The sequence below is a fragment of the Myotis daubentonii genome, chromosome 2 (genome assembly GCF_963259705.1).
Source record: "Myotis daubentonii chromosome 2, mMyoDau2.1, whole genome shotgun sequence".
In the NCBI taxonomy this organism is placed as follows: Eukaryota; Metazoa; Chordata; class Mammalia; order Chiroptera; family Vespertilionidae; genus Myotis; species Myotis daubentonii.
In genome coordinates, this window is record NC_081841.1 from 64809592 (window position 1) to 64837113 (window position 27522).

Here is a 27522-nt window from a genome sequence, read left to right on the forward strand (position 1 = left end):
TTATGGACTACCTGCCTTCTCCAGGCTCTTTACTGCAGCGGGAGAAAAGCAACCCTGTGTCTTATTTAAATACCAACATTTTGGTTTTCTTTTATTTGGAGGGGAATTTAACTCCTAACTGATGCAGGTGGATGATGTTATTATGACTTAAAATAGGTGGGAATTAAGTTCCTGTAGAGGCCAGCTGGTTGCCTTGGTTGAGAAAAAGTTAGCAGGCCCTGAGAAATATTCCTTTACACCAGGAATCAAAGTTAAAATTCAAAGAAGAAATGGAATAAATAAGGCAGCCCAGGTGTGGGAAGAATCAACCGCCAGAAATATAGACTTCATTTTAACTGAATGATAGTACAAATGCATAAAATTAAAATATAAGCATGACATTGGAAACTAGATTTTAACTTCAAAATTGATAAAAGAAACACATTGAAAGATAGCAATTCTTAAAATTTATTTCCTAGGTAATTAGTCTTTTTATTTAAAATGAAAAACCTTTTTTCTTTTTCCTTTCCTTCTCTCCTCCCTCCCATTTTTCCTTTCCTTTCCTTCTTTCCCTCTTTCTCTCTCTCTTTCCCTTCCTTTCACATCTAGGTTTTCATATCTGGTTTTATACTTTGTATCATAATGTTAGGTATGTTATGGACTAATTGTATCCCTCCAAAATTCATTTGTTGAAGCCCTCACTCCCAATGTGACTATATTTGCAGACAGAGCCTTTAAAAAGACAATTAAGTTAAATGAGGGTGGGGCCATAGTCCAATCTGATTGGGGTCCTTATAAGAAGAAGAAATGTAGACACATGCACACCAGGGATGCACACACACAGAAGAAAAGCCATGTGAGGACCAATGAGAAGATGGCCATTTGCAAACCAAGGAGAGAGATGCCTCAGGAGAAACCAACCCAGCTGATATATATTTTTGTTGTTGTGGCTAATCCTCACCTGAGGATATTTTTTCCATTGGTTTTTAGAGAGAGTGGAAGGGAGGGAGGAAGGAAGGAGGAAGAGAGAGAGAGAGAGAGAGAGAGAGAGAGAGAGAGAGAGAGAGAGAAACATTGATGTGAGAGAGACACATCGATTGGTTGCCTCCTGCGCGTGCCACTCAGTCTGTGGTATTCTGTTATAGCAGCCCAAGCACATTAATACAAGGTAAGAAATTCAGTCTAGATTCCTTTCACTGAAAGTAATGTTAAGTTTTATTCATTTGCTTAATGGAAAATAGGTCTTCACAAATGTAGGTACTTCTGAAAGTTGATGGACTCTTGGTAATGACACTTATTTTTAGGATAACCATACCTCAGATATTTGTAAAATTCTGACACGCCAATATTAGGCCATTGTTTTTCAGTACCACAGTGTTGTGCAGATTAATATCTTCCATTTAGCTCTGAATTATCACTCAGTATTAATTTAGAAAAGTGAACTAAACAAAGACTCATGTTCATAAGGTTTGAAATTGGAGAATGGTTTTGGAATTCAATCTTCAACTCTATAATTTAGGACTGTAGCTCCTGCCGTTGCTTCATTTTTGGAGCCAATTTTAGTCTAGCAAAGCAAGTCAGATAATTCCCTGCCAAATTGTTTCCTAAAGACCCAATTTTGTTAAAAATGAGAAAAATCAAATCATATGTTTGTGTAACTACTTGTAATTGTTCCTGCCAAGACCTGTGTAAGGTGTTTGGATGAGACTGCGGTTTGAAAATGGCAGAGCTGCTCTCCCCTCTCTCAGAAATCACCTCCAATCAAAAAGGGATGAAAAAAAAAAATAGAACGTGAACTCCATCTTTGGAAAAATTAGAATTTCAAACCATTATACACCAGAGATGTTACCAAATTCTGTGAAAGTCAAACAGGGTGTGGGGGGTTCTGTTAAGAAGCCAAGAGGAGACACCTGTGGCCAGAGGTTTTAGCGAAGGCCCGGTCCTCCAAATCAGGGACCAAACGAAGCTTCGTTGGGAGCTCTACGGACTGCACAGACTGGCGGCAGGAAGTGTCATGACACTAGGGAAAAGCTGGGGAGCTGGGCTGGAAGACAACACCTACGCATGTGCCAGAGGCTGCAGGAAGCCGGCTAGTAGTGAGGCGGGCTAGCAGAGAGGGCTTCTGCATTGCTGGCCGTCTGCAGTTGCTGATGTCTCTGGCTGAGAACGAATGCACTCATCACAGATACTGGGAACAGGGTAAGTTTTGCCAGCCTGGAGCACAGCTTGGGCTCTTCTGTCGCAAAACCTCTTGCAAATTTCCAAATCAGTAGGAAATCATCTCATTCAAAGATGAGCAATAATTTAAAAGAAATTGGTATACCAAGTTGACGAGAGAGAGAGAGAGAGAGAGAGAGAGAGAGAGAGAGAATACGCATGAGAAAATGGCTGCCATAGAGCAAATGATAAATATAACCAATATATCATTTCAAAATTTAAAAATTACAAACTGAAACCATAATCTCTCTCTAAGAGATCAAAGAAGAGATATAAGAGGGCCAGGAAAACTGGGCAAAGCAAGGCAATAGTAGCAGTGAAATATAAGCTTGTAGAGCCCAGAAAAGAAGTGGAAGAGGGCCCCCCCCCCACATGGGGAAAATATTGCTGAGTGTCTGGCTATGTGCTACTCTCTGTGTGGACCATGTTGTGTCCCCTAACCAAATTAAAGGACAGTTGGATCTCTAGCTGTACATGTTGGTGTCTATTATTAGTCATCACCATCTTTGTGAGATGAGAACTACAAGGAAGCATGGAAACAAATGAATAATGCACCCAATTCAAGTCATAAACAGAAAAAAAACCTCTAAGAAGAACACAATAAAGTTAATCAAATTAAAAGCAAAAATTTATTTTAAAAAATCAGAGTGGAACTAATAAGTAAATGCAAGAGTCAGTTCTTTGGGGGAAAATACTAAATAAAAACAAACCATTACCAATATAATCAGAGTGAAAAAACCATAAATACACCAAATATGGAACAATATTGAGGATATAATTCTAGAAACCTAGAATATAAAAGTAATTAAACAAGAGATTACTTAATTGTATGCAAATACATATGAAAACCAGGATAAAACAATTTTTCCCCCGAGAGAATACAAATGATAAAAATGGCCTCTAGAGGGTTCAGCAATCCTACTCCTGAGTATATATCCAAAATAAATGAAATTGGTATCTTGAAAAAATCTATTCACTCCCATGTCATTGTAGCATTATTCATAATCGTCAAGATATGTAAACAACCTAAGTGTTTGTCAGATGAATGGATTAAAAAAAAAAAAGAAGTAAAACTCATAGGAACACAGAGGAGAATGTGGCTGCCTGGGGCTGGGGAAGGGCAGAAATAGAGAGATAGAGAGATGTAGGTCTACGGATAAGATGAATAAATTCTGGGGATTTAATATACAGCAATGGCGACTATAGTTAATGATACTATTTTGTAATATTCTTTAAATTTGCTGAGAAAGCCGATGTCAAGTATTCTCACCACACACGCACACACACACACACAAATGGTAACTATGGGAGGTAATGGATATGCCAATCAACTCGATGGTGGTAATCATTTCAATATATATATATATATATATATATATATATATATATATATATATATACATACATATATATGTATATGTAAAATCACCATGTTGCACATTTTAAATATATGGAATCTTGTCAATTTTACATCAATAAAGCTGAAAAAAGGAACTCAGAAGAGAGAAATAGCTAAAGATATGATAAGGCAGAAATGTAACTACCTGAGTTGAGAGTCAAGAATTACAGACATCACAAGACCCTCACTGTCTATGAGAATGACAGAATCCAGGCACCAACAAATCTCCTCTTGTATTGACTGACCTTTGCTAAATCCAAGGAAAGCAACCCTAAGGTTTTCTCAGAGTTAGGAGGAGGGATCAATAAGACAAGGGGGGCAAAAGCATATGATTTTGATAAGGCAGAAGGGCATGAATATAGAGCATGGGGACTGGAAGAAGCTGACCCAGAGGCTGACTAGAAAAAGTTTGCATCCTAGCTACACTCTAGAATCGAGAGTCATCCATTGTGAGACTTCCTTGAACACACGCCTTCTTTCTCTACCAGCTTTGATTACTCCATCCTTTCCCCCTTTTCATTGGCTACGTAATGCTTTGCACTGTTGGTTGGTTAATTGCCTGGCCCTTCAGCTGGGTAACCTCTTCCACGAGAACAAGGACCACATCTCCTCTGAGCAGCTGAGGCCAGAGGGACAGGCAGGAGAGACAATCTACATCTCACAACATGGTAGTTAACCGGGACAAAAGGATGGTTCCATGCCTTGCTTTAGAGAAGTTAATCCAGTGGTCGGCAAACTGAGGCTCGGCAAACCATGGCTCGTGAGCCACATGCGGCTCTTTGGCCCTTTGAGTGTGGCTCTTCCACAAAATACCGGCTCTTCCACAAAATACCGACTTCTGCGCATGGGCCACGAAGTTTCAATCGCACTGTACATGCGTGCCCGCACGTATTTTGTGGAAGAGCCACAGTCAAGGGGCCAAAGAGCCGCATGTGGCTCGCGAGCCGCGCTTTGCCGACCACGGGTTAACCCAATATCAGAAGTAAAGGGGGAAAGAAACCACAGACTTTGAGTTCTTGGTAAAGAGTAAGCTCAAAATGAGTAAAGATGGGATGTGACCATCAAAATTCTTAAATCAGGAGAGGCTGCACTGATAGGTTCTACAGTCCTCAGCGATAAAGGTGAAAGCCTTGAACTGCTCCGGGCTGTCAGATGATTGCCTGACTTCCTTTCTGAGTGCTACACTTTAATAAGAATGGAGTTAAATTTGAACATGTTCAGAAGAGAGGCCCCAGGATGATAAAGATACTCAAAAGTAAGCTGCGCAAGGAACAGTTGGAGGAACTGGGGCTATTTTGCTTAGAGAAGGAAAGACTGGAAAGAGGCATGATAACGGGCTTTGAGCATCTGAAGGGCTGTCAGCTGCAAGAGGCTTGTCTAGTTCCGAATGACCTCGAGGGCAGAACTAGCACTGATCGGATTTTCGCTCAGTGCAGCTGAGGACTCGGAGACAGAGCTACGTTCGTGGAGAAGGGAGAGCAGTGAGGGAGCCCCTGTCTCTGGGGTGCTCCGGCCCCAGCCCAGGCAGTGCGGTTCCGCAGCGAGGCTGGCCTTGCACCCAGGCTGCACTCGATGTCAGAGAGCTGACTTCTGGTGAGCAACGAGCCTTTTGACTTCTCTGTTCGTGATGGGAATCACTTGAGATTAAGTTTGTGAAAGTGCTTTGTAAACACTAAAGTGCTGTACAGATAATAAGGTCTTGTGACTATTTTCTCATCACCTTGTAAGACTTCAATTCTGTTCCGATTGCCACTTTCTCTACTTATCTCTAATTTCTCTTCAACCTCATAAAGATTTCTAATTGATAAATGCCAAATTTAATAGTATTGTGTCTACTATTCCCTGTCTAGGATTTCAAATGTTCAAAGTGCTTTGTAAATAATAAATGATTCTTCATTTTTCACTAATGAGGCGAAGGCCCTCTATTGAGTATGCTGCTCGTGGTGCTGATCCTGCGGTGTAAAGGGCCGGGGTAGCTGAATTATTGCACACCCACCTTGTGGGGTGGAATTCATTAAAGTCAGTAGCATGCTCACAACATGTGGTGTAACAAAACAGTCTCCACATTAATAAGCGATCAACAAACAGTAATAAATCAACCTCAGAGTCCACACTGACACAACTTGGCTTCTGCTCTTTGTCAGAGTGACCTCTGGTGGCCCACGAACCCTCAGACAATGAGAATACCTGTTTTGGTGGCATAGCTTACTTGTTACAAAGCATTACGACTTAGAAAAATTAACTGCCAGACACATAAATTCCCAAATCTATTTTGGGGTGTTCAAAAGTTTTTTCCCACCAAACTCTAATATCATCTCTAATAAGCAACGACTTGAGAGCTCTAAAATATTTATTTTCCTTTTTCTCCAAGGGACTTAGCAGAGAGTGACACAGGCAAAGGCAAGTGGGGAGAAGAAAACCAGGGAGAGAGCAAACTGGTTGTAGGCGCTCTTAAAAGGTTAACCAAATTACACAGCAACCCTCACACCCAGATGTGTGTTCTCAAAACTGTTCATCTATTTCATCCTCTGGCTGACGGACACCCAGAGCAGAAAGGGGATTTGGAGCTGAAGTTTATACAAGGCAGCGCAGAGAAGGTAAGCCTCAGATAAGGTGAAGTACAAAGAATTTTTGGATACACTTCTCTTTTGATGCTATGTACCATTGGGAGGGAAACAGATTTTTTAAAAAAATATATATTTTATTGATTTTTTATAGAGAGGAAGGGAGAGGGATAGAAAGATAGAAACATTGATGAGAGAGACACATCAATCAGCTGCCTCCTGCATACCTCCTACTGGGGATGTGCCTGCAACCAAGGAACATGCCCTTGACAGGAATCAAACCTGGGACCCTTCAGTCTGCAGGCCGATGCTCTATCCACTGAGCCAAACTGGTTAGGGCCAGATTTTTAAAAGAAGCTTTTTAGTTCATATTCTATATTCAGTCTAACACATTCTGTGTTTACTTTCTGTTCGTGAGTTTTAACTTTTAATGTAGGTTATACTTGTTCACATGATGATGTCTGCAAAGAGAACTCTATTAAATATTTTCATGTTATAATTACAACTCTCTAATAATGAGTATTTGGGGAAACCCCTACAAGTTGTTTTTAAAAGTCAGAGGAGGCAGGAATACATAGATCATTGGCTAATCTCTCATGCTCCTTGTCAGCACCCCAATCCATCTTTGCCGACAAGGTAAGACCATGGGGCTATCTTCATTGAACGGTTCTGTTGCAGGGTTACCCTCATAATTAATTGATGCAGGAAGGACATGCTCTGGATGGAACACTTGAACCTCAGCGAGTCTAATGGGGGGCCTGCTAGTGTTTGATAAATGTTCATGATTTATCAGCATTAAGGAGGAGGAAATGCGGGTTCACTATAGCCGTGTGTTCAATACGGTTACATTGACGCAGACGTAAGTGAAAGGTGTTCTTTTCGTGGGGCAGAAGGTGGACCCTTGAGAAACATGGGCTTCAACAATGACACTGCCTCTTTCCTCGGGCCCAGGACATACCTTGATTCCCATAGCTGGCGTCGATTCCAGAGCCGTCCCACGAGTCCACAGCACTGTCCACACTGGGCACGGTGGACGGGTACATGTCGGAGAGTTTGCCCGGCTTCTGTGCTGGCGAGGAGTCCTCCTCCATGTCTCCCAGGTCACCCAAGTGGCTGGGAATGGGGAATTTCTTGGGACTTGATGCTGACTGAGCTTTAAAGACAGGAAAGAAGTTTAAGTATCAGGGTAAATTTAAAAACATTTTTTTTATTGCTTTTTAAAAATATTTTTATTGATTTCACAGAGAGGAAGGGAGAGGGAGAGAGATATAGAAACATCAATGATGAGAATCATCAATCGGTTGCCTCCTATACGCCCCCTACTGGGGATTGAACCCACAATCTGGGCATGTGCTCTGACCAGGAATCCAACCAGCAACCATTTGGTGCATGGACGACACCCAATCAACTGAGCTACACCAGCCGGGGCCATATAAATTTAAATAAAAAGATAAACATTCTGTGGCTAGAGGGTCATTTTCCTAGAAATGCACACAGAGACATTTGCCCATTCTTTTTGGGAAGGAAATGCACTGGAAATTCTTAACTGTGGCTCTCAACCCACTCACCATCTGTCTGTTTCTTAATTTTCAAGGTGACAGTCTCTCCCGCCATTTGTAGCAAGTGGATGGCCTCGCTCAGGGGCTTCCCTTTCAAGCTGCTGCTGTTGATGGCCAGGATCCGGTCTCCGATGTGGATCGCGCCGGTTCTGGAACACCGAGGGGCAACAGGAAAATAGAAATAATCCCTGTGTGCTACTCAATATAGATTCCCGGCCATACTTTATATATTCATAATAATAAAGACTTGGCAAGGGTCTCTAGAAACCACGTCTAGCTTTCTCCCGGGCAACGTTACAAGACAACTGCATCTGTTGTGAATTACTTTTTAGTTTCGAATAAAATTAGAAAAATTGTTTTAATTAGTAGTTAAAGTGAACTTGTATGCTTTTTAATTCCAAGAAAGCAGAGTCATTTGGTAACCTCTTAAAAATCCCAAGGAAACGAACAAGATTGGACAATGAATGTAGCGATGTTTAGCACGGGGCATTCCTTCTTCCTACAGATTTAAAAATGTTGAACATACTCATTCTCCCAGCTCACCAGAAGTGAGGTTTAGAGAGATGGGGACACACCCCGGACACTGGTGTGGCTGGGCCCCCTGCTGGTGATTCAAAGGAAACGAAAAAGGCTGATCTCGGGAATCAATCGCTGTACAGTCATGCACCGCATAACAATGGAAACACCTCCTGAGAAATGTGTCGTTAGGCGATTTCCTTGCCTTGGGAACATCACAGAGTGTACTTAACACGAACCTAGATGGTGTAGTCTACCACACACCTAGGCTGTATGGTACAGCCTATTGCTCCAGACTACAGCCTTGCCCAGCATGTTACTGTACAAAACAACTCGACATCAAATCAAGGCCAAGGGAAAATGATGCAACCAAGAGACTCAGTGAATACAAGATGTATGAGGATGCTGCCAGCATAACTCAATGTACTGTTTCACAACAAACATTTTTATATAAGTAGAAAAAGTACACTCTAAAATAACAACAAAAAGCATAGTATACTAAACACATAAACCAGTAGCACAGTCAGTAATAATCAAGTACTATGTACTGTGCATAACAGCATGTGCTATACTTTTATAAGGTTGGCTGTGCAGATTTGTTTACACCAGTGTCATCACAAACACGTGAGCAATGCGTTGTGATATCACATTTGGACAGCGATGATGTCGTGGGGTGTAGGAACTTTTCAGCTCTGTCATAATCATATGAGACCACTGTGTACGTGTGGTCATCATTATGTAGCACATGACTGTGGGACTAGGTTTGAATCCAACTCTGCCACCACCAGCTGTGGGACCTCAGGACCGTATGTTAATCTCTGGGTGTCAGTTTCCTCATCACTACATGGGGGTAATCATCTTACTGGGAAGCCCTGAAGATTAAATAGGAAGCTGTATGTATAGGGTGTGGCACATTATTTGAAATGTGGAAATAAAAAATTAATTTATTGATCAATAAACTAATAAACCGATGGCCTTTCTTCTTCCCATGCTCACCCAATTCTGAACTCGCAGGTTGGAATGTATAGTCCTCATGCTCAGCATATCTACCTTAGCTTGGGAGCACTGGGTGGGGAAGGAGTAGACCCACAGCAGGAAGCTCAGGGATAGTGGAAAAACCCAGATCTCTCTGTGCTGAAGGCTGCGGAGAGGGAATCCATGCGCTGGCCTCCTGTGCCCTGCTCACTAACTGCAGCGAGGGAAGGGGTCAGCCCAGTGCCCAGAGCTGCTTGTGACTGAGCGCTCTGACCACAGCTGGCTCTGGGGCAGTGGGCAGCTGTGCTGGGCAGCAGAGGAGACACTGGGTCGTGCAGGTTAGCGGGGGGTAGGGGGGCGCTGCTTAACAAGTCCACCAATGCATCAACTCTCAAAGAATTCTTCCCCCTGAAAAAAAAAATCACTTCATTCTCTCATGAGGAATCTCCAGATTATGAAAGATCTGTGTTGTAAGCCATACAACACTTGACCAGTAGCTTGCTAAAGCAGAGAAACAGTAATCTTTTCTCGTTTGCTCCCTAACAGAGATACCTAGAACAGGAGGACGCCTGAAGAATAAATACCATGTTACAGGTGTCCCTGTTAATATCAGGTTATGAAATTCTAACAGGGTGATCCATTTGAGCGGCCTCAGGGCCCTTGCCTGACAGATGAAAATGTTGGATGAGATGATTTCTAAGGTTCCTCGCAGCTCCACAGCTCTGCAATGCTACGTCTCTATTCTGTTGTCCTCCAGTGTCAGCATGAATGATGTGCATGCGTTTCTGAGCCAGGTTACAGGAGGCCAGAACTGGCTGTGATGCCTGGACCATCCCCCACAGCAGGTCTCAGAAAGATGCAGTTTAGCAGGGGGTTGGGATGTGTGCTCATGAAAACAAATTGCCAAGGGAACATTCCAAATTGCAAGATATCATTAAGATGCTGCACTTTGCTTCCCGAACTCTTTGAGGATACAGCCTGTTGAGGCCATGCCTGTCAGGGGAGAGGCTCAACAGACGTTTGCTGAATTGAGTTGGACAAGCCTCTTAACCTCCCTGAACTTCAGCCTCCTTCTCTCAAAATGGACAGGCTATAAATCTACCTCCAGTCAACTGTGGTCCGTTTATACATTTCTAGAGGCTAATATCAATGCTCAGCCCCTGGCACCTTTCACCGCCAGTAAGATGCCCCTCAGAGTCAGGTCGGAGCAATGCCCAAGAGCTCTTAAAGCTCTACAGTCGATCTTGGAACAAACCCACAGAAAACCCACGCAGGGGAGGGGAGCACGTGTGTATGCGGCTGTGAGGAAGGAAACCCATCTCGGACCCAGGTAACTGGAGCAGTGCCTTCAAATTGTACCTTTCAGCTAATCCCCCTTTAGTGAGGCTTGAAATGATGATAGGATCGAATGGCTCTTCAGTTCCTGAGATCGTGATGCCGAGGGGCCCCCCGTAGCGCTTCAGCTCCACAGTGTAAATAATTGCCCCGGAACTTTCTTGCTCATCTGCAATAAATGGCAAGGAGTCATAATTGGTTTCTTTGAAGAAAAAAAAAAAAGCAAAGTAATAAGACAAATATATTCAGACATAAAACAAGAAATTCAGAACATCGGCACCAGCACATTATGTCGCAGAAAATAATTATTTGGAGAAGTAGCATTTCCTTCATAGGATATCACATTCTAACAGGGAACATTCTAATGACTTATGCTTTAAACCTGAAGAGAGCCACCAGGTGCCCTGCAGGCCCTGCACGCATGCCTATGCCTTGCACGGTGCTGGCCCAGCATTTTGTGAGTGTGCCATCGATACCAGCGGAAGGAACACACGGCTGAGGAGGCAATTAGGGAGGAGAGAGTCGTGCAGTGACAAAGAGATCAGGCCACGCAATTCCTATTTTCAGGCTTGACAGCCAGCTAACTTTCAACACAGAAAAGTCGATTTTACTCAGGGTTGGAGCAAGCTTTAACTTATGTGCATGGCTAAGTGGGGCTTGGAGAGGTTGGTTGGCCTGGAAATCTAGAATCCCTTACACATCATCCCACCGACTGTGTCTTACAACGTACATCATGTTGATGAACTCGTGGATTTGAAAACAGGTTTGAAGGATTACCTCTCCTCAGTTTTTGAATCAAAAGCTGTGTAGGTTATGTTTCGGTAGCATCCACCCGGGTGTCACACTGTCATACATTTATTTTGGCTGTTTTACATTAGCACAAGGGAAGACATCTGTGAACGGGTCTAAGCCTCAGTCTGAAAGACATCTTGAGGTGCCTTCAGCATCAGTGAGTGTTTTGACTGTGTCAGGCTTGCAAATACAAAACCTGTTTCGTATTTGCTGGTGGCGTGGTAAAGATTTTGAGCATTTCTTGTTTTATTCCTTGGGCCTCAGGGGGCTGTGCCTGGTTAAGGAGCTATTTCATTTCTGTACCCAAGGACGCAATGAAATGGTCTGGAAGCTACTTTAACAAAACAGTCAGCTTTTACAGTCAGACTGTATCATGGCGAAGCATTAACTCAGTCACACATCTACCTATCTGTCTGTATCTATCCATGGATATGAAAATCAGGCAAAATGGAAACATTAAGTGAATATTTAATGATATTAAAATTTTTTGCCAATATTTTAAACTGTGATATTTAATTATATATCTTAGAAGTCTTAAATTAGGGCGGCAGTACAGACCCGCAAGATTGATCATAAGTTACCACCTGTTAATGCTAGGTGACATATGATGGTTTATGACACCATTTTTCTCTATTTTTAAATATTTGAAGTTTATATAATAACATTTAAAATGTAATAAAATGTTATTTTATTAAATGATATTTAATACATTTGTAATAATAAATATTTAATTTAATAATATTTAATTTAATAAAAACATTAATTCCCTCAGAAAACTCTGTGATGCCTTGAGTAAACTGACATTAATTAGATTGGTTAGCTCATCTTCACAGACTGTGGTGGCGGCCCATTTGCCCACCAGGCAAGGTCCCAGCACATCCCACTGCCACCTGCGCTAGAGGAGGCAGACATCTCAGCTCTGCCCGGGGTTTCATAACACTGGTTTCTTCCACATGTTTTCCTGACAGGGACCCAGCCTTTGTCCCTCTCCCTCACATTGATTTTCACCGGTGCTGCCAGCCTATAATTCCCTTTCCGTTCTTCCTGGAATATTTCAAAGGCATAAATCTGAATGTCACTCTCTTACTTGACGCTTTTCATTGGTTCCCCAATTCCTTAAGAATAAAATACAACCCCTTTCTGTGCGCGAGCTGAGCTGGGGCTGCCATGTCTCCAGAGGGCCACCCCCTTCCCATTCCAGCCCCGTCTCCTACATTCTTCCTCACCGAGTTTCTGTAAAAGCACTTCCCTGATGTCTTTAACCTTGCACATGCCACTCCCTGGGCACAAACATCTTTCTCTCCTGGAGAACTCCTACTGGGGCCTCAGCACTGGGCGCAGATGTCTTGTCTTTCAGGAGGGCTTCCCGGCTCCCCCACAGGAGCTCCAGGCCTTTCCTGGGAGAGCCCGCACTCCTGTGCATTCTCCTAGTGCTTCTCACCTTTTAATTTTAATTCTTGCCTCTGCCCCGCGACGAGGAGAGAAATTAAATTAAAATTCTTCCTAATGAGAGAAATAGGAAGGGCTAAGATTCACTCAGGTAGGGCTGAGCTGTGGAGGGCCACTCAACACTGTGATGTAACATCTCCGGTTCCTAACTCTCTGAGAACCAATTTTTGCCCCCACCCACCGAGAAGGCATGCTAGCCAGTCCTGTTCACTAGGTGTTTAATTATCTCTCTCCTTGTCTCTTCCATTAGAATAAGATCACCTTGAAAACAAGATTTTCATCTTCGTATCCCCAGAGCCTAGATCTAGGACCCCAAGGCTGCTGCAGTAGATGCCTGAACAGGTGAGTGAAGATGAATGAATGTTCACGTCACCAGCTCCGAGGGAAGAGAGCTCTGGGAGCCACCCTCCCAGCTACTCCAAGGCCTAGTTTCCTTTTCCAAAGTGATGTAAACCTAACCTGGCTCCTGCCAAGTGTGAGGGTAAGACCGGGGCTGCCTCTGTGGGAACAGCAGACCTGGAGCACCCTCCACTCACAGTCCCGAGAGTGGCTGCGCCAGCTCCAGGCTGCACGTCCAGGCCCATCTGCCGCCTGGGGCTGGAGCTCAACTGGCAAGTGCACGGCTCTGCAGCTGAGGAGCTGGCAGGAATGCCGGTGATGCTCAGGCCATTTTGGAGGTGGAAGCCCTCCAAGTCACTCTCTCCTCCAGGCTGCTCCAGCGTAGAAAGCAGCAACTGGAGGGTTTAAGGAACAGAAACTTTCTGAAAAATGAAAAATGCAGGATCACCAGTAAGTTGCTACAGGAGCCTAACCAGATGTTAATGATATTATAAGCAGCTTTTACATCACGACAGAAGGCTTACAACTATTAGTGAAAGACATGACAGGGGGCCAGCCTCCTTGTTTGTTCTGCTTGGCTCTAGTTAAGAAAATGAATGGGACCACGGAACAGATGCGGAATTGCAGCATTAATTATCAGCAACGTTGTTTTGGGCTTCTCAAGTGCCTCCTGTTTAACAGAGTGAGCGCTCTCTGGCGTGAATCCATAACGGCAGCTGCTCCTGTGGCCGAATAGGAGGCTTGGATTTGGGGGAGAGCCTTCGGAATGCCTAACTGTACAGGTCAATCAGAGTTCATTTTAAACTAAAAGTGATGGGATGCATTTTAGAGTATGGCCACCTTTCTTGGAGGGGGACAGCCTGAGTAAACGAACCATTTAGAACAGCTTCCTTACTGTGGTGTGGTCTCTGCAGACCCCTAGAAATGATTGGAGACAGACTTGGAAGCCTCCATTAACCTCTTCCTACAGTTCCTCCAAATTCTCTACTGTTTTGCTTCAAGGTTCCTTCTCAGATCACCAAACTCTCCCATCTGCGTTTCTAGTGAATCTAGATGCAACCAAGGCAAAGCAATAGATTTTATTTCAAGAAGGTTATTTGCATCTTTGGGGACCTGGGGATTGGGTAACAGCCATTGTTTTGGAGCCTGGGACCCAGGCAGTAACGGTTTGGCTCTACTTAATTTATGTTTCTGTGGTAATGAAAGAAAACAAGTGCAAAGGCTCCTGAAGGCAGAATGGTCTTGAATATAGAGGGAGGGAAATGCCTATAATCAAGTGTTCCAAAGATCGAGCCATTGTAAAATGAAGCTAAAATTAGCTTTAGTAACACCCTAATAATGACTGTTGATCATTAGCATTCATTGGGCCTTATTAAGTGCCAAACATTATTGCTGAGCACTTCAATTTATTACCTCCTTTGATCCTAAGACAGCCACGCGAAGTAGGCAGTAAATGGACATTTACAGATGAGGAAACTAATGCTCAGAGAACTTAATTTCCCGTTTCCCAGTGTGTCAGTTGGGAAGCCAATCTAGTGTTTTGTTTTGTTTTTGAATTTTATTGATTTTTTACAGAGAGGAAGGGAGAGGGATAGAGAGTTAGAAACATCGATGAGAGAGAAGCATCGATCAGCTGCCTCCTGCACACCCTCTACTGGGGATGTGCCCGCAACCAAGGTACATGCCTTTGACCGGAATCGAACCTGGGACCCTCCAGTCCCCAGGCAGACGCTCTATCCAGTGAGCCAAACCAGCTAGGGTCAATCTAGTGTTCTTATTCATTTTCTTCTTCAGCTTCTCCCAGAAAGGACTAGAAACAGTTAATTTAGACGCTCTCAAATGTCTCATTCAATATTCTAGTAAATGATTGCAACTGGTGGTCACTGACCAAACACTATGGCCTCACTCTCCTGCAATAAGCCCTCCGCACTGGCTTCTGGGGTAAGTTCAAATGTCTTAACATGGTTTAGAAGGACCATGATGATTGGCTTTAGGAGAGCTTTCTCCTCTCCTACTGCCGAGTCCTTACGCATCGTTTTTGCTTCAGCCACGTCTGCTACTAAGATGTGCCATGCTCTCTGGCCTCCTGCTTGGTTCATACTCTTCCTCTGGTTGATTCTAACAATACCTCCCAGACAATGTCAAGACAGAGATTGTTCGAAGCATTCCATGAGCTCCCCAGGCATCAGGGCTGCCTGTACATTCTGCTAACATCTTCTGCACACCCTTAGAACATGCATCATGTTGTTAATTATTGATTTTCTTCTGTTTCTCTTATAAGGCGGTGACTGATATAAGGGCAAGCAGGGACTGTGTCCTTTTTAATCTAATTGGCAGTCCCTGGCATAGTAGATTCCACCTCATAGACACTAAATAAATTGCGTGACTGAATGAAAAACAAAGACTTAATGTTTGAGAATAGTTCTGCCATCTCCCTGGGTAAGGTGCAAGGCAGAGCAATGAAACCAGTGAAGCTGGAAAATATGCTCAATAAGCATATCCTAATTATCATCATGTTAGGTATAGAGATTATACCTAACATGAGATTATAGCAGGAAAGGTCTAAAGGGGGAAAATGAGCTGAAGGAAAGCAACGATTCATGTTTCTGAAACTCCTCCCAATGTGCCTGCTCAGCTTGGCTTTGGAACTGGAGCATTGCCAACCGGGAGCTCCAAATACTGACCAAATACTATGACCTCACTCTCCTGTATATTCCTCTGTCTTGGCTTTTTCGCTCTGCAAGGAAGGTAGCTGAGACCTGCTTCGCTTGGCAAATCGTGCAAAGTGGGGTTCTCCACGGGGCCTTGCTTCTTCTCTGGGACAGAACCGAGTGTTGCTGGAGGCTTTATCCCTCCAAAAGGAAAGTGCAATCGAAGCATGCTTGTAAGGAGAGGAATGCAAATGTTGGCACAAAAAACCAGTTGCTTGGGAAATAACGAGTAGAAACCTATGCATATTTTAAAATGTTGGTTATATATTTGGACAGAATCGTCCTTACCAGCTGTGCAAATTGGCTGTAACTACCGATTTGTTTTGACTTTGAGTAGGAATCGGCAACACATTGCCTGACATAACCATGAACTCTAGGTCTAGATGGTTTCATTACAGGTGACTCCAGAACTTGCATAACAACTCATTATTGGTTTGGATGAAATTAGAAACAGTAGAAGCTCTCTTAACCAAGCTCCAATCACCCAATTGACTAGACTACTTGTGGCTCCGCATTCTCCGCGAGATTCCTGGCGGATGCCATGGACTGCTGTGGATTAGTAGGTCTCCCTCTCTAGTGGCCCATGTACTTCTGCTCCTGCTACCTCTTGAGTTATAAGTTTGAAATTTTAGAGTCAATTACATTTATCCCCAAGCCTGTTTTATCCAAGTTTTACTTGTTATTGTAACTATGTAATTTAATGAATCTTCCATAATGTATAAAATATGAGTATAGTGGTTCTATGAAAATAAAATCAAATGCTTTGGAAAGATTCTATAAAAGGGGTTCATTAAGCAAACATAAACATATACTTATTAATTATATAGAGGAAAAATTCAAAAACATTTGGGAAAATAAAAATCTAGATGGAGCAAGCATTCTGATTGCATTGAATTTTTAAAATTCTCACCATATTAAAACAAATGAACAAAAAAATCTGAAAGTGGAAATCATAAATCGATTATCATGGGTATAGTTTGGGCAAACAAACAAGCAACAAGACATGTAACTATAATCTGCAGAATATTCATAGGAAAGGCCTTGACTTCACTGGTAAGCCTGGCAAAATTTTAAATTAAACATTTATATTATGGATATACTAGAGGCCCGGTGCACAAATTTGTGCATATGTGGGGTCCCTTGGCTTGGTCAGCCATCGGGGCTGACTGGTGCCACGGGAGGTTGATGGGGGGGGGGGCAGGGGGGGAGACCACGGGAGGTTGGCCAGCAGGGGAGATGGGGAGGGGCTGCTGGAGATTGGCTGTCTGGCCCTGATCAGGGCCAACCGGGACCAGACAGCGGGGGGGGGGGGGGGCGGGGGGGGGGGAGTGTCTGCGGGAGGTTGGCTGGGGAGGGGACATGGAAGGTTGGCTGTGGGAGCATACTGACCACCAGGGGGCAGCTCCTGTGTTGAGCATCTGCCCGTGGTGGTCAGTGCATGTCATAGCGACAGGTCGACTGGTCATTCTCTCGTTTCGTCGTTCAGTCACTTAGGCTTTTATATATATAGATATATTTTCCATAATTCCCCACATTTTGCTGACTCTTTCAATTAATGGACTTTTCCCAATAAGCTCTGATTCTTATCATCAACACTAATAAAAGAGAAAAATGGTAATTGGCGTACGAGCTACCTTTTTCATTGGCTAATCAGGGCTATATGCAAATTAACTGCCAACTGATGTGGCAGTTAACTGCCAACAAGATGGCGGTTAATTTGCATATGTAGGCACAATGCAGGGAGGCCAAAGGGAAAGCAGGAAGAAGCTCCCTGCCACTGACAGTGATCTGAAACCCAGGGGGGAGCTAAGAGCTGGGGGGCAGGGCAAAGGCGGCCCTGGGGCCGCCTTTGCCCTGCCCCCCAGCCATGATCATAGAATCAGGTGCCTTTTCCGCCCTGGCCAGTGATAGCAGGAAGTAGGGGTGGAGCCAGCGATGGGAGCTGGGCACGGTCGAAGCTGGCAGTCCCAGGAGCTAGGGGTCCCTTGCCTGGGCCTAAAGCGAAGCCCACGATCGTGGGGCCGCTGCAGCTGCAGGTCCTCACTGCCCGGGCCGAACGCCTAGGCCAGAGGCATCAGGCCTGGGCAAGGGGCCGATCCTGCGATTGGAGGGTGATGGGGGTCAACGCCTGAGGGCTCCCAGTATGTGAGAGGGGGCAGGCTGGGCTGAGGGACACTCCCCCCCCCCCCCCCCCCCCCGACACACACCCAGTGCAAGGGGATCAGCGGAGCCGCGAGGCCTCCCGGCACCGGCATCAGTGTGACAGGGGGCAGTGCACAAACCCCCTGAACCCCCTGATCGCCCTGCGGCTCTGTGTGCGACAGGGGGCAGGGCCACAACCTCCCTATCCGCCCTGCTCTGTTCGGGACAGGGGAAGGCGCCCCAACCCCCTGATCAGCCCTGCTCTGTGCCTGATAGGGGGGAGCTCCCCAACCCCCTGATCGCTCTGCGGCTCTGTGTGTGACAGGGTGTGGTGCCCCAACCCCCTCCCCCCCCCGCCCCCCCCAACGGGTCCTGCTCTGTGTGTGACGGGGTAGAGCCATAACCTCCCCTTCGGCCCTGCCCTGAGTGTGAGAGTGGCGGCGCCCCAACCCCTCTGATGGGCTCTGCTCTGTGAGTGACAGGGGCCAGCGCCCCAACCCCCTGATTGGCCCTGCTCTGTGCGTGACAGGGGGTTGCGCCGCAACCTCCCCATCGACCCTGCCTTGAGTGTGACAGGGGGCGGTGCCCCAACCCCCCAATCGGCCCTACCCTGAGCGTGACTGAGGGTGGCATCGCAACCTCCTGATCCTCCCTGCTCTGTGCATGACATGGGGCGGTGCCCCAACTCCCCAAATGGCCCTGCCCTGAGCCCGACCAGGGGCTGCACCTAGGGATTGGGCCTGCCCTCTGCCACCCGGCAGCAGGTCTAAGCCAGCAGGTCATTATCTCCCGAGGGGTCCCAGATTGGGAGAGGGCACAGGCCGGGCTGAGGGACCCCCCCCCCCTCCCTCCCCGAGTGCACAAATTTTTGTGCACCGGGCCTCTAGTAATTAGATAAAAGGGCTTCTACTGCAGGGCTACTCGGAGTGTGGTCCTTGGACCATAGCAGCATAATGAGGAAGTTTGCTGGAAATGCAGAATCTCAGGGCCCCATTTGGGAGCAATGCCCAAGAACTGTGTTTCTTTAAAAAAATAATTTTTAATTTTCCTATTACAGTTGACATACAATATTATATTAGTTTCAGTTATACAACATAGCGATTAGACATTTATGTAACTTATGAAACAATTATTCTGATAATTCTAGTACCCATCTGGCACCATACAGAGTTAGTATAGCATTATTGACTATATTCCCTATGCTGTACTTTACATTCCGAGACTACTTTGTAGCTACCAATTTGTACTTCTAAATCTTTTCCCCGCTTTTCACCCATCCCCACAACCTGTCTCCCATCTAATAACCACAAAAAAGTTCTCTATGAGTTTGTTTGTTGCTTTTTTAAAAAAATCTTTACCTGAGGATATGTTATTGAATTTTTATTTTTTAGAGAGGGAAGGAGAGAGAGAGAGAGAGAGAGAGAGAGAGAGAGAGAGAGAGAGAGAGAGAGAGAGAGAGATTAGTTGCCATTGGTACGCAACCTAACTGGGGATTGAACCCACAACCACTTTGGTGTACAGGACAACACTCCAACTAACTGAGCCACCCACCTAGCTGGGACTTGTTTGTTCATTTCTTTTTTAAGACAAGCTCTTTAGGCGATCCTGAGGCCACTAAGGCTTGATAAGCACTGCTCCAGTGGATTCATATATTGCTGGAAGCACTAAAAATGGATACAGCCCTTTTAGAAAGAAACATGGTAGAAGACTCATCAGGAATCCTAAGATTTCCATCTCAAACTGACTCAGCAATCTTCTAGGGATATTTCCTAATGAAATAATTCAAAGGATGAACAACTGAATAAAGATATCTATGCCTAAAGATATCCGTGATTGCACTATCCACAATAATAAACAATTAAAAGCAATCTAAGCAAGAAGAGAAGAATGGTAAATAAATTACAGGCAGTAAATAAAAAATATAGTAAGGGTTTGTAAAATGATAACTGGTTTATAAAATTAAGTAAAAATGTAACATGCACTATGGTTATAATTATGAAATATAACTATCAACTTGAAAATGACTTGTTCCATTGTACTAGGGTGGTACTGGGTGATAATTTAGTTTTCATCTTTAAAGATTATTTAAATACAGTTGTAATAATGGTTCTATAATGACACTATCTTAATTATATCATTTAAAAGCACCATTACTTAAAATTGACACTAAACTCTCAATGCACAATTTAAAGCCCCTTTTAACTATGTAAAACTCTGCTGCAATGTCACCAGCCAGCTGTTGTATGTAAAACATCAAGATCTAATATTCTCTGTGGCAGATGGGCAGTTAGAGACACCAGTTCCAACGGCGAGGCTATCAATACCTGAATTGTCTTCATCTTTGCGGATTTTGAGCTTCACCAGATCTTCGCACTGCTGGAGGATCTGAACGGCGTCTTCCATGGAGCAGTTGTCCAGGCGGATGTTGTCTATTGCAAGCAATTTATCTCCAAGTTCCAGCGTTCCGGTCCTGTTGGCAAATGCATAGCAACACGCTAACGATGATGAGCACGTACCCAGGCCATTTCAGAGGCGTTAGCATCATGCAGCATGATGGTAATCTTAGAGGAAAAGCGGTTCCTCAACTGCTTTTAAATTGAATTTTATTGACAACTCCCCCCGCCCCCATTCCCTAAGTCTTATTTTGGATGGTCGCCATGACAAGAAATCGCAGAGGATTAAAAACAGCTTTTTCTTGTGCTGCCTTCTATTAGCGAGGACAACACTGTCAGCCTCACTCAGGAACTCTAAGGCTCCCAGGAAGGGAGGGAATGTCCGGCCTCCTATGCTTCTCCACGTTGTCGTGCCACTTTGGATCCTTGGCCGTCTAGATGCTAGGACAGGGTGGAGGAAGCAGGGCAGCCAAGGTGGGAGGGACAGCGTGGAGGGCTGAGGCGGCGCCTCTGCCATTCCCACCTGCGTGGGGAGCTCTCTGTGGGGGAGAAAAGGTGACTTCCACACTTGCTATCTGGAGTGTGGCCACGGAGGGCCTAATACTAGCTGTGGACCCCTGTGGGTCTCTGGACGTTTATAAGGTCCATCATGAAATAAGAAAAATGATACGATTGTATATGTGTTTGTGTGTGTGTATATGTATACACACGTAATTGTAAATAAGGTTATGTTGTTTTTAAAAAACGTATTTTTATTGATTTCAGAGAGGAAGGGAGAGAGAGAAACATCAATGATGAAAGAGAATCATTGATCTGCTGCCTCCTGCACGCCCCCCACTGGGGACCCAGCCCAGGGCATGTGCCCTGACCAGGAATTGAACTGTGACCTCCTGGTTCATAAGCCAATGCTCAACCACTGAGCCACGCTGGCAATAAAGTTATGTTTTGATAAGAACTATCCTTTATGCTTTGGGTCCGCGAAAGAGATTGCTAATTGCTTCCCAGCATCTCTTCTCTCCTTCCTGCTTTGGGATCACGCCCTAGCGATGCACACCCCAGACTCTCTCGGCCCACCCCTACCTCCCTTCTGTGGCTAGAAGATTGCAACGCTGAGCAAGCTGTGAGGATGGCGAGCTGCTTCCCAGCCCTGCAGGGCCTGCCACACTCCCACTGTTATGTGAGAGACAAACTGCTGCCTTGTTTGATGCCCTTTACCTATGAGTCTCTTTGTCACAGTGGAGCTTCTACCTATATACACCTACACTCACACACTGTCCTTACTACCTTTTTTAAAAACAGATTTATGCATTTATTTATTTTTTAAAATATTGATTTCAGAGAGTAAAGGGGAGGGAGAGAGAAACATCAATGATGAGAGAGTATCATTGATCGGCTGCCTCTTGCACATCCCACACTGGGGATGGAGCCTGCAACCCAGGGATGTGCCCTTGACCGGAATCGAACTCAGGACCCTTCAGGCCACAGGTTGATGCTCTCTACCCACTGAACCAAACCAGCTAGGGACTTACTATTTTTTGAGGGTTAAAATATTTCTTTAATGAAATGGCTGTGATAATAGGTGGGATTTTTTAAAAAGTCCTTAACTGGAAAGTAAAAACAACAACAACCCCAAAACAGTCTTATAGTAGTGTTCCCCAATCATTTAAAAAATATTTTTGATCCGTGAAACCAAAAGTTTGAGACTTCCTGATTTGGATGGATATGGACCAAATAGGAGATAAAACATAAAGGCTGAAGGACCTGGCTGGGCCAGGAAGGACATCCTGGCATCGAGCAAAGCTCTTGCACAAGCTACTGTCTCCACGTGGGGTGTCTGGTGTACCTAAGGCCGCTTTCAGATTTCCAGTTGGAGAATGAAAGATGGAATATGATCAGTGAAGGAGAGCCTCTGTTGGACTCATAAAAGGCCTTACAATACATTTTCAGGCCTGTGCTTTCTGTACTGGGTGCAGAAATAAATCAGCATGCCGAGGAATTTCTACAACAGCACTGACATTGGGAATACCAAATATGACTGATTCATGGCGGCTGCCTGGGATATATTGAAGCTACCACGATCCATTAGCAAGGTCTGCCTAGGATGTGGCCGGGGTCATTTCTGCTTTACGAAGAAATGCCTTGGAATAAACAGAGAAGACATTTTCCTTACCTGTGTGCCACACTGCCTTTTTTGATATCTGAAATGACAAGGGGATCTCCTGGTTTTCTACTGGACGGAGCTGTAACAATGAAGATAGAATTGTCACATCTTTATATCCGCGATTCACCTACTATACATTTCCTATTTTATAACAACTGTTAATGCAAGTATAATTTGTATGTAAAGCAAAGATGATCAACAAATGAATTAGAAATGTGCACACTACATCTTCTTGATGTAAACATGTTTATATTACCTACACTAATAAAAGAGAAACATGCAAATTAACCATCACTCTGCCACTCCACTACACCCACCAGCCAATCAGAGTGACTATGCAAATTAACCCAACAAAGATGGTGGTTAATTTGCATACACAGGTGCAGAAGGAATACTGAAGATGACTGAAGATGGCGGCGGCCACAGAGCTGGAGAGAGCAGGAGGCCTGGGTTGCTCCCAGTGATGGAGGAAGCCAAGCTTCCCGCCGGCCCTGGACTCCGCTCAAGGAGTGGCTGGGGGCCTGGTCACCAGGGGCAACCCAGGCTTCTAGCCTGCCCTGGGCTCCCTTTGAGGAGCTGGAAATAAAAAAAAAAAAAAAAAGGAGGGGCTGGGAGCAGCCAGAATGGAGAAGCCAAGCCTCACTGCTGGGGCCGGACCAAAGGCCTGGGTCCCAGGTGCCGGAGGAAATCCGGTGCTGGCAGCCAGGGAAAGGAAGGCCCATTGCATGAATCTTCGTGCAACAGGCCACTAGTAGTATTTATAAACTTAAAAACTAAAGCATAGTCATTTTAAATTTGTAATTGCAGAAAACAATCGGAGAGCTGCCCATCAGATCTAAATCTATTTTTATCTGTGATTCTCATGAGAGGGAGATGAAGGGTGGATTCTCCACTGGGCAGGTTGCAGGCTCAGTCTCCAGTAGGGGGCGTGCAGGAGGCAGCTGGTCAATGATTCTCATCACTGATGTTTCTATCTCTCTCTCCCTCTCCTTTCCTCTCTAAAATCGATAAAAATATATATTTTAAAAAGCCACTGGGGGCTCCTGTTAGTGGTACTCATGTGTGTTCCCTTTTCCGGCCCTTAACGCCTTTCAAGGGAGAGACACCATTGTCATGGAAATGTACTGTACTACTCAAGTGTCCTGGGTGGAAATGTGGATGAGAATCACTGATTTAAAGTTCTTTATTTTCCCAGATGGAAATCTTTTGCTAGATATACTATAAATCTTTAAATTTTGTTTACAAATTCATACCTGGAATGCTCTAAAATATTTTGGAATGTGACTATTTTATTGACAGTAGTAAATATTTGGTGCTATTTAATTATATTTTTATGCATATTCATAATATAGTCATGTACATATAACCTTTATTGAGTTTACAGATAAAATTATTATCTGGCACAGTAATCAATTTTGAGCTTTATAAATTTTCTTAGGAATATTTCCATTTTATGAGAATGAAAAGAAACTAGTAATGAGTCTATGTAGAATTAATCTTGAAAATGAACTCTAGTCCTAATAAATTCAAAAATATCATCTTAATTTAAGAATTTAGAAGTATCATTTAATTTAGGCTGATACTTAAAATTAACCATACCAACATTTGTAAAAAAACGATTTGCTTCCAAGAGGAGATGTTTGCCAACCTAAGCTTGTAGTGATCAGTAAAAGGCCCCTAAAGTAAGATTTTCTTATAAACAGTCTGATCACCCCATAATAATCATAGAACCATATCATAGCCCGTAATCCCATCTGAATCCCAGAAAAATGTTTATGCACAAGAACAGATGGCTTAATATCTCAACACAACATTGAAAGAAAAAGCAAACACATATACCAATACCATACCCACTGTCTAAATTAGTGCATAGGAAATGTTAATGGGACTTCATTCAATCATTATTCTTGGCTTCTAGCAAAGAATGCAAAACATTCTATTCACTACAATTAATTCATAATTCTATCTCCACGCAATGATGTGAAATAATTCCTCTAGAGAAATATACACATCTAGCATTTTTACTTGTGCCATATTTCAGAACAGCAAATTGTTCTGGGCATGGGACACAGAAATAAAAACTTTGTTATTACCAGCAAAAACAACTTTTCAAGCATCTGCCAATGAATTTACACAATATTTTGCCAAGCAGAAGCAACCATGACACAACACTCAACATTTCTCTCTCTTTTTTTTTTTTTTTAATCCATGTTCCACTGAAATGATCTGAAACAAAACAATAATAGCTGTACCATCAAACCCATCTTTGGGTATCATCTTTGCAACAGAGGAAACAAGCACTGTGACCTCTTGGACAAGCCCATGCAGATTTCCAGAGAGGTCGGAAACTTCTCATGGTCTACAGACAAGTATGGTGGCCATTCCCCCATTTATTAGATCCTTCTCTTTCTCCTTTAACCAAGGCCATGCCTGAGGTTTGAAAGGGTCTTCAGGGTGGATGACCATCGGAGGGATAAAGCTGAACCCAGAAGTGGGGCCAAATCTCTATGGGCTCCTGACAGTGTCACTGCCAGGCCCACCAAGCATGTTAAACGTGGCAATGCATGTTCTGGGGGACTCTGTCATGGTGTGAACACCCTGGCATCGTATTTTAACTATCCACTCGCTACCTGAGAAGAAGTCATACACCAAGCATGCTTTGCAAGGATTGTAGTGCTTTGAAAAAATTTAGTTACCAACATATCAAAATTGTAGATTTCATATAAATGTATAGCTTCTTTAAAAAAAATTAGAGGTAATATGGTATAGTGGTTACTGGGACTTGGCAGTCAGAGTGCTTGGGTTTAAAGTCCTGGCTCTACCACTTATTAGCCATGTGAGCTTGAACACGTAGTGTTTAGGCACCTTAGTCTCCTAGTCTGTACAATGGTGATGAAGATAGTAACAGTGATTGTCTCATACAGTTTCTGTTGTAGTTTGTTCTCACATGTAGAGTGATTGGACCAGAGCACGTGAAATGCCCCACATAGTGTTTCTTGTTGGTAGGATTTCCTAGCCGCACTGGACTCGTTTTCCCACCTCCCTCCCCTTTAGATGGAGCCTTCTTCTCCCTTTGTTCTCTTTAAAAAAATTTGTTTTAATTTCTTTTAAATACAGTTTACATTCAATAGTATCTTGTATTATTTCAGGTGTTTAGGACAGTGGTTAGACAATCATACACTTTACAAAGTGTTCTCCTCGATATTTCCAGTACCCATCTGCACCGTACATAGTTATTACAATATTATTGACTATGCTGTACTTGATATCCCCACGACTGTTTTGTCACTACCAATCTGTACTGCTCAATCCCTTCACCTTTCACCCCATCTCCCAACCGCCCTCCCCTCTGGCAGCCATGAATCTGTCACTGTTCTCATTGGAAGGATATCACCCATTAACTGGCTTCACTCCTGAGGGCTTCTGAGAGTGAGACACTTTGAGTGGAGTGGGTCTATTTTCACTCATGACTCATGGACCCATCAATTTGGAAAGCTATATCCATCAATGCGAGGCAATTTTATACAATGATTTGATGATTCACTTTTCTCTTTCTTTCTGTAATGGTTGTTATTTGAACTCATCCTGTATAATTCCTCTCTATTCTAGATCCCTCATTTACTTTTGTTCCAATTTCTGGAAATTTTCCACAAACTTATTTTCTAATATTTTATTGACTTTTATTTTCATTTCTGCCATATTATTATGTTTCTAAAGCTCTTTGTTCCCCTCTGTATGTTATTTTGCAATAGTACCGGTAATCATTTCCTCCCTCCTATGGATATAATATCTTATTTTGCTAATGATGCTAATGATAGTTTTTTTTCTTACGTTTTCTTCTTCCTACATGTGCTCTTTCTCTGTTTCTCTTCCTTGTTTTTGGTGACAGTCTTGCATATTAGATTCTCTCCTCAAGTGTCTGTTTTTTTGTTGTTGTTGTTTTTGTTTTTCTTAGTTCTCTGTTTACATTAGAGTGTGACCCGAAACAGCTGAACATTTGGGGGCATCTGAGTGGGCTTGTGCACTTTGGTCTTCACTGTATAGTTCAGGCTAGGCTGTTTCTTTGGGTCAGATGGCTCTGATTCTTTCTCTTGTTTGGAGGGTATTAAGCTTGGCTACCTGGTTTCTTTGAACTTGGGGTTCAAAGAGGTGGGGGGAGACTAACAGTCTCAACATTCAGTATGTAAACTTTCACCTACTCTGTTTTCAGAGTAGCCATGCCACACTCAGCTGTGCCCCCCCAATCCAGAGACCCTCAGTTCCCAGAGACTAAAACTAGGCTTCTGCCAGGGAGGAAAGGGGTGCCTGGCTGTGCTGAGTGGGAGAAGGCATCTAAGGGGCTAATTCATTCTTTTCTTTATTGACACTATTAAAGATGTCCTCCATTTCCTCCCCCTAATACACTTCCAACCAATACTCCTGTCATAGCTCTACCATCACTCTCACTTCCAGAAGTTCCTGATTTCACCATTTCCTGTGCCTCTTTGGGAGTTTAGGATATAAATCAGGTTCCCTGCCAGCTTTCTCTTCTGCTTCTTTAAATTCATCTTTCTCCATGTTCTTTGCCGCTTGCAAATTTTGTTGCTGTTGTCTATTTTCCATTTCCTCTTTTCTTTATGGTTTTTGGCTTTTTGAAAAATCTATACTGTCATTTTAAAATGGGGTAAGAGCTAAATCTATGTGTTCAAGCTATCATCTTTGACCCCTGAAATTTTAAAGTTACTAGTCATTCTTTGTTATCAGAAGCTATTCTTAAAGTGAACATGGATTCTTTTCCTCTCAAATAGTTGTTGGAAGAGTTAGAAAATGACAGAATTTATCATTTTTTTAAAAAAACTTTGTAGTAAAAGACAGGTGAAATCTTCTGAATTTTGAAGTGAATTAAATGTGAATCAATAAAGTATTCCAGGAACATTCTATAATATGTAGCCATTCATAGAATTTACTCTGCTAGTTAAAGTACTTTGCTCAATGGGCCTGATAAGTGTCCA

At 43.5% G+C, this 27522-nt stretch overlaps 1 protein-coding gene across 4 annotated transcripts in view; it reads right to left on the reverse strand.

Moving 5' to 3' along the window:
• Positions 1-27522, reverse strand: part of GRIP1 (glutamate receptor interacting protein 1) — a 681581-nt gene that overhangs the window by 32159 nt on the left and 621900 nt on the right. For all 4 annotated transcript variants that reach the window (XM_059683530.1, XM_059683528.1, XM_059683529.1 and 1 more), the window contains 5 exons: positions 22541-22610; positions 20302-20447; positions 10569-10713; positions 7728-7867; positions 7118-7312 (listed from right to left, as the gene is read on the reverse strand). In XM_059683530.1, the coding sequence (XP_059539513.1) occupies positions 7118-7312; positions 7728-7867; positions 10569-10713; positions 20302-20447; positions 22541-22610 (696 nt within the window). The remainder of the gene's footprint in view (positions 1-7117; positions 7313-7727; positions 7868-10568; positions 10714-20301; positions 20448-22540; positions 22611-27522) is intronic.